Source organism: Galeopterus variegatus, unplaced genomic scaffold, assembly GCF_000696425.1.
Source record: "Galeopterus variegatus unplaced genomic scaffold, G_variegatus-3.0.2 Scaffold1276, whole genome shotgun sequence".
Classification (NCBI taxonomy): Eukaryota; Metazoa; Chordata; class Mammalia; order Dermoptera; family Cynocephalidae; genus Galeopterus; species Galeopterus variegatus.
The window spans coordinates 104,930-112,333 of NW_007727387.1; the positions used below are offsets into that span (position 1 = coordinate 104,930).

A 7,404-nucleotide genomic window follows, 5' to 3' on the forward strand; every position below is an offset into this window, starting at 1 on the left:
ATTGCCTTTCTTCTGCTTGCTTTGTTTTTCTTAAATGTTTTTAAAACTCTCTTAAGGTGGTTGCTTAGATTGTTGATTTAAGAACATTTCTCTTTTGTAATGTAAGCGTTTAAACTCTATAAATTTCCCTCTAAGCACTGTTTTAGTGGCATCCCATATTTCTATGTATGTATCTTGAGCTTTTATTTAAACTCAAAATATTTACATTTTTTTCTTAAAATGTTCTCTTTGACCCATAAGTTATCTAGGAATGTGTTTACCTTTGAAGTACTTGGAGATTTTGTGTTATCTTTGTATTGTTTATTTTTAACTTAGTTCTGATGATCAGAGAGCATATTTTGTTTGATTTTCCTTATTTAAAACGTTTTAAAGTTTGTTTTGTAGCCTATTTTGACAATTGTTCCATGGGAACTACTTGAAAAGGGTGTATGTTCTGCAGTTGTTGGGTGGAGTGTTCTGCAGATGTCAGCTACACCAGTTGATTGACGGTGCTGTTCAGCTCCATATGTTTGATGATTTTCTGTCTAGTTTTTCTACCAATCACTGAGAGAAGAGTGTTGAAGTATCCACCTGTAATTAAGGATTTGGCCGTCTATCCTTTCATTTATCAGTTTACTTTTATTTTTTTTCTATTCTGATAATTTGCCTCTATTAATTATTTAATGTAATTATTCACGTGTTTGAATTAGGTCTACCATTTTATTATTTGTTTTCTCTTCCCCCCGCCCCTTTTTTGTTTCTCTGTCTTTCCCTGCATTTTTGTAAATAGTTTGAACATATTTTATTATTCCATTTGAATTTATTCATTGAATTTTTGACTATCCTTCTTTGCCTATATTTTTTAGCTTGCAATAGGAATAACATTATTCATACTTAACTTTTAATAGTCCACTTAGAATTAGTATTTTACTACTTCAAATGGATTATGGAAAGCTTACCTTTATGCAGGTCCCCTTATCCTCCCCTGTGTTTGTTGTGGCTGTCCTATATACTACATCTAATACAGTTTTGCCTTCAACCATCACATGTATACAGTCATGTGCCTCATAACAATGTCTCATTCAATGAGGGACTGCATATACGATGGAGGTCCCATAAGATTATGATGGAGCTGAAAATTCCTATCACCTCAGTGATGTTGGAGCCATCGTAACGTCATAGTGCAATTACTTTTTAAAAATAAATTTGGTGTAGCCTAAGTGTACAGTGTTTATAAAGCCTACAGGAGTGTACAGTGGTGTCCTAGCCTCACACTCGCCAGTCACTCACTGACTCACCCGGAGCAACATCCAGTCCAATAAGCTCCATTCATGGTAGTTGTACCACTTAAAAATACACACACACACACAAAACCCCCTTTATATTGTATTTTTACTGTACCTTTTCTATGTTTAGATATGTTTAAATACATGAATATTCTCCATTGTGTTACAGTTGCCTGTAGTATTCAGTACAGTGACAGGCTGTACAGGTTTGCAGCCCGGAAGCCATTGAGCACATATGATAGCGGTCCCATAAGATTATAATGTCTATACCATATAGCCTACACCATGTAAGTCCACTGCATAGTGTTCCCACAGTGATGAAATCACCCAACAATGCATTTCCCAGAGTGTATCCCTGTTGTTATGTGACACGTGTATTTATGAACTTAAGAGGAGGAAAAAAATGGTGTTTTATATTTATCCAAATATTTACCATTTCGATTGCTCTCTTTATTCCTGAAGTACCAAGTTTCCTTCTTATTTCTTCTTACTTCCATACTATCTAAAAAACTTTTAACAGTATTATTTTTTGAACAAGTCTGATGGCAAGAAATTGTTTCCTTTTACCTGGGAATGCATGTATTTTGCCTTCATTTTCTCTGCAGTACGTTAAGAGTATTCTTTCCCTGCCTTCTGCTTTCTCATGAAAACATCCACAGTCATTCTAATAGTTGTCCCCTGTATGTAATGTGTTGTTTTTCTCTGGCTGCTTTCAAGTTTTTTCATTGTCTTTCGGGTTCAACAGTTTATTATGTGCCTGGGCGTGGGTTTCTTTGTTTATTTTGTTTGGGTTTTGCTGAGCCTCTTTTATCTTTAAGGTTATGTGTTTCAGCAAATTTGAGGAAAGAATGGCTAAAAGCTTCCCAAACACATTTTCTTTTGCACCACGCTCTTTCTTGTCTCCTTCTGAGACTCCGGTGACGTGAATGTTAGATCCTTTGACNAGGTCCCATAAGATTATGATGGAGCTGAAAATTCCTATCACCTCAGTGATGTTGGAGCCATTATAACGTTGTAGTGCAATTACTTTTTAAAAATAAATTTGGTGTAGCCTAAGTGTATAGTGTTTATAAAGCCTACAGGAGTGTACAGTGGTGTCCTAGCCTCACACTCACCAGTCACTCACTGACTCACCCAGAGCAACATCCAGTCCAATAAGCTCCATTCATGGAAGGTGTACCACTTAAAAACACACACACTCACACAAAACCCCCTTTATATTGTATTTTTACTGTACCTTTTCTATGTTTATATATGTTTAAATACATGAATATTCTCCATTGCGTTACAGTTGCCTGTAGTATTCAGTACAGTGACAGGCTGTACAGGTTTGAAGCCCGGAAGCCATTGGCTACACCATGTAAGTCCACTGCATAGTGTTCCCACAGTGATGAAATCACCCAACAATGCATTTCCCAGAGTGTATCCCTGTTGTTATGTGACACGTGTATTTAAGAACTTAAGAGGAGGGAAAAAAAATGGTGTTTTATATTTATACAAATATTTACCATTTTGATTGCTCTCTTTATTCCTGAAGTACCAAGTTTCCTTCTTATTTCTTTCCTTCTTACTTCCATACTATCTAAAAAACTTTTTTTTTTTCCTTTTTGTCTTTTTCCGTGTCCGGCAACGGATCGCAACCCTCAGTGTCGCCCCCGTACCGGACCGGGACCGGCAACGGGATTGCAACCCTCGGTGTTGCTCCCGCACCTCGCTCAGCCAGTGAGTGGGAACCGGTCTGTATGTGGGATCCGAACCCTCGGCGGGAGCGCCGCCGCACTTCCCAAGCGGCGCACTACAGCAGTGCACCACTGGGCCAGCCCCTAAAAAACTTTTAACAGTATTATTTTTTGAACAAGTCTGATGGCAAGAAATTGTTTCCTTTCACCTGGGAATGCATGTATTTTGCCTTCATTTTCTCTGCAGTACTTTAAGAGTATTCTTTCCCTGCCTTCTGCTTTCTCATGGAAACATCCACAGTCATTCTAATAGTTGTCCCCTGTATGTAATGTGTTGTTTTTCTCTGGCCGCTTTCAAGTTTTTTCGTTGTCTTTCGGGTTCAACAGTTTATTATGTGCCTGGGCGTGGGTTTCTTTGTTTATTTTGTTTGGGTTTTGCTGAGCCTCTTTTATCTTTAAGGTTATGTGTTTCAGCAAATTTGAGGAAAGAATGGTTAAAGCTTCCCAAACACATTTTCCTTTACACCACGCTCTTTCTTGTCTCCTTCTGAGACTCCGGTGACGTGAATGTTAGATCCTTTGACACATGGCCTTGAGGCTCTCTTCATTTTAAAAAATCCTTTTCCTCTTTGTTCAGGTTGGGCCCTTTCTATTGATCTATGTTCAAGTTCACAGGCTTTTCCTTCTCTCTTCTCATTCTTCCATTTGTTCTCGTTCAGTGAGTTTTTTGTCAGTTATTGCATGTTTCAGTTCCTGAATTTACATTTGATTCTTTTCTATTTCTTCCATTTCTTTCTTGAGATTTTCTTCTTTTTCATTCATTTCGAAAGTGTCCACTCTTACTTCTTGGACTTTGGTTAATATTACTGCTTTATTTTTTTTTTTTAATTTTAATTTATCAATATGCAATGTAGTTGATTTTTTTTTTCCTTTTTGTCTTTTTTACTGACCGGTAACGGGATCGCAACCCTCGGTGCCACTCCCGTACCGGGGACCGGCAACAGGATCGCAACCCTCAGTGTCGCACCTGCACCGTGCTCAGCCAGTGAGTGGGAACCGGTCTCTACATGGGATCCGAACCCTCGGCGGGAGCGCCTCCGCGCTCCCAAGCGGCGCACTCTCCAGTGCGCCACCGGGCCGGCCCCAATGTAGTTGATTTTTGTGTCCCTTTACCAATTCCTCCTTTTCCTCCCTCCCTCTTCCCCATCAACCTCACATCTGTTCACTTGTCCTAACAACTTCAAGGAGTTGTTGTGTCTTTTTTCCCCCGTTTATTTGTTTGTATATTTATTTATTTATTTTTATTAGCTCCCACAAATAAGTGAGAACATGTGGTATTTCTCTTTCTGTGCCCAGCTTATTTCACTTAATATAATCTTCTCAAAGTCTATCCACGTTGCTGCTAATGGTAGTATTTCTTTTTTTTCTTTTTTATAGCAGAGTAGTATTCAATCATGTAGATAAACCACAGTTTCCTTATTCACTCATCTGATCATGGGCATTTAGGCTGGTTCCAACTCTTGGCTATTGTATATAGAGCTGCATTAAACACGGGAGTACAGGTATCCCTTCAACATGATTTCCATTCCTCTGGGTATATACCCAGCAGTGCAATAGCTGGGTCATATGGTAGATCTATCTGTAATTGTTTGCGGAACTTCCATCCATACCGTTTTCCATAAAGGCTGCACCATTTCGCAGTCCCACGAATAGCGTAGGAGGGTTCCTTTTTCTCTGCATCCTCACCAGTATTTATCGTTCTCAGTCTTTTGGATATTAGCCATCCTAACTGGAGTGAGATGGTATCTCAGTGTGGTTTTGATTTGCATTCCTGCTTTAAAGGTTTTGCCTGATAATTCTTACATCTGTGTTGTCTCAGCATTGACACCTGTTGTCTTTTTCCATGTGAGATATTGAGATTTCCCTGGTTCTTTCTATGCTGAGCAATTTTAGGTTATAACCCAGATGTCTTGAATGTTATCTTATGAATTCTGGCTCTTGTTGGCATCTTCTGGAGAATGCAGATTATTTTATTTTAGCAGGCAACTGCCCCATTTGGTCTCAGGCTGCAAGTTCCTACCCACCTTCTGTGGATGGTGGTTCCAGCATGAGTTCAGTTTTCAGAGACTTTGCAGGGTGATTTGTTGTTTCGCCACTTGCCCCCTGGTTAGGGCCAGATCCACATATGCACAGTGGGAATTAAGCCCAGAGGTCAATACGTCCAGCATGAGTTCAGTTTTCAGAGACTTTGCAGGGTGATTTGTTGTTTCGCCACTTGCCCCTTGGTTAGGGCCAGATCCACATATGCACAGTGGGAATTAAGCCCAGAGGTCAATACACAACTAAGTTGTCCCATTTTATCAACCTCATCCTCTTCATTCTCTCCCTAACACTTTCTGGCTCCCCAGGTCCCCTTCCTTCTCTTCTGTATGGGAATCTGGGGTTTTAGTTTCTCCACTCATCCCTGAAACTGCATCTGTCCCTGGGGCTGAGCAGGGAGAGGAAAAAGACAAAACAAAGCAATAAGGATCTTACCTACACTCTTGGAACAACAGTTCCTCTGGTTAGAGAGAAATTTCTTTCCCCTGAGAGCTTTAGAGCCTGCCCGGCCGAAGCTGCTGATGCTGGAATTGCCCAGAAGGGAGAGACCAGACAAAGAAGGTCCCAGGAGATTCCCTCTGCATTCTGTGACCTGTAGAAGCCTCTTTTCCCACTCCTCAGAACAGAAATAGAAGAATTCCCTTGGAGCTCTTTCCATCCTGTCGAAACTGGTGCACGATTCTGGGTTTTAGGCCACTTACTCATCTACACCAGGGGATGCCAGAGCAGGGAAGCCCAGGATACCCGTTGCCAGTTCCATGGTACTTGGAGTTTGGTTTTCTTCTCTGCTGCCACTTACTTTTCAGAGTCCCAGAGAGCTACTCTATGAGTTCTATCAGGGCTTGAATTGCATTTAGGGGAGAAGCACACAGCAGACTGAACTTACACCATCTTGAAGGGATCCAGAAGCTGTGTGTGTGTGTGTTTAATATAAAGTGGGAGTTTATCCATCTCCCATATATCTGGAGAGAATGGAAGAGGGCCAGGGAACTGATTTCTATTGAGCATCAGCTATGTGCCAGACGCTGTGATATGAGCACAAAAGCATTATTCCATGTCTCTAAGAGGGAAGTGTGGCATTTTCAACTCCATTGTATAGCTGGGGAAAATTAGGCTGAGATGGAGCAGTTCCAGGTCCTCTAGGCATCTGGTAGACTAAGGTTGGGTGCCATGATCTGCCTTAGAAAGAAGGATCCAGCAAGGTCTGTGAACAGAAGAAGAGACTAGAGCTCATGTCTGATGTCCTGCTATTCCTCTCTCTGCAGGACAGATGAAGGGGACACTGTGATCATGCACCCCGGGATCGTGTGCATCATGGTGATGCTGCTACCTCGGTTGAACCATGCGGATCACCCACAGGTACCTGTTGATGAACACATGTTTTGTCCTTTTCACAGGACTGATCTTTTAAGCTCCTTCTGGCCTGAGACTCCATTTTCTCACCTTTGCCCTCAGTGCCCTGCATTAGCAGAGCCACCCTTGGGAAGCACCTCTTATAGAGACGCATCATTGTGTCCTGGACTCTGGATTGAGGTGTGCTCGTCCTCCCAAGGCAATACAAAACAGATCACTTGTGTTGGCAAAGTGGCCTTCTCAATGCAACTGCCAAACAAAACCAATTGGAAATCATTGAACCTTCATGAGGCGAGTGCCATGTGCTGAGCACAGCACCGGGTACAGGTGGGACCAGGAGTCCTTTGCTCCTCAGCCTCTTCATCCATCCATCCTGGGGGCGCTGGCTGAGATCCTGGCCCTGCATCTGTGTGGGGCATGCAGGGCCAGCCAGGTAGACGCAGACACTGTCCAGGGAACCTGCACGTGCACTGGGGGAGGTGGTGATGGTGCAGACAGACTAAGTCATTGAGCTCACAGATGATGTACAATTACTAATTGTGACAGGTAATATTAAGGAGGAAAAACAGGGTGCTGAGAGAGAATAATGGTAATGGAGGTGGTGACAGGCCTAATTAAATCTAATTTGGATGAAGGAGAGGAGGTCAGGTCAGGGAAGCCATCTTTTAGATGGCAACGTTTAGGCAGAGCCCTGAAAGAGCAGTAGCTACGAACCAGGCAGGAAGGAGCTTGTGGCAGGCGGCCGGGGTACGAGCAAAGGGGAGCTGGAAAGTTGGGAGTGGCAGGCGGAGGTGGGCTGGACCCTCACCAACATGCGGGTAACAAGGTCACAGTCATGATAAGAAACCTCTCTCAAGTGGGTGGAGGATGACACCATCAGATTTTTGTATTAAAAATATCCCCATGTGTTCGGTGGAGAACGGACTGGGAATGGAGTTGTGGGCAGTAGCCAGGAAGCTCTGTCCACAGGCCAGGATGCAGGGTGGTAGCTGTAGTGGGTGGTGTCT

The 7,404-nt window shown here is 42.4% G+C and overlaps 1 protein-coding gene across 1 annotated transcript in view; it reads left to right on the forward strand.

Moving 5' to 3' along the window:
• Nucleotides 1–7,404, forward strand: part of WDFY4 (WDFY family member 4) — a 309,512-nt gene that overhangs the window by 60,636 nt on the left and 241,472 nt on the right. The window contains 1 exon segment of the mRNA XM_008576041.1: nt 6,310–6,403. Within this exon segment, the coding sequence (XP_008574263.1) occupies nt 6,310–6,403 (94 nt within the window).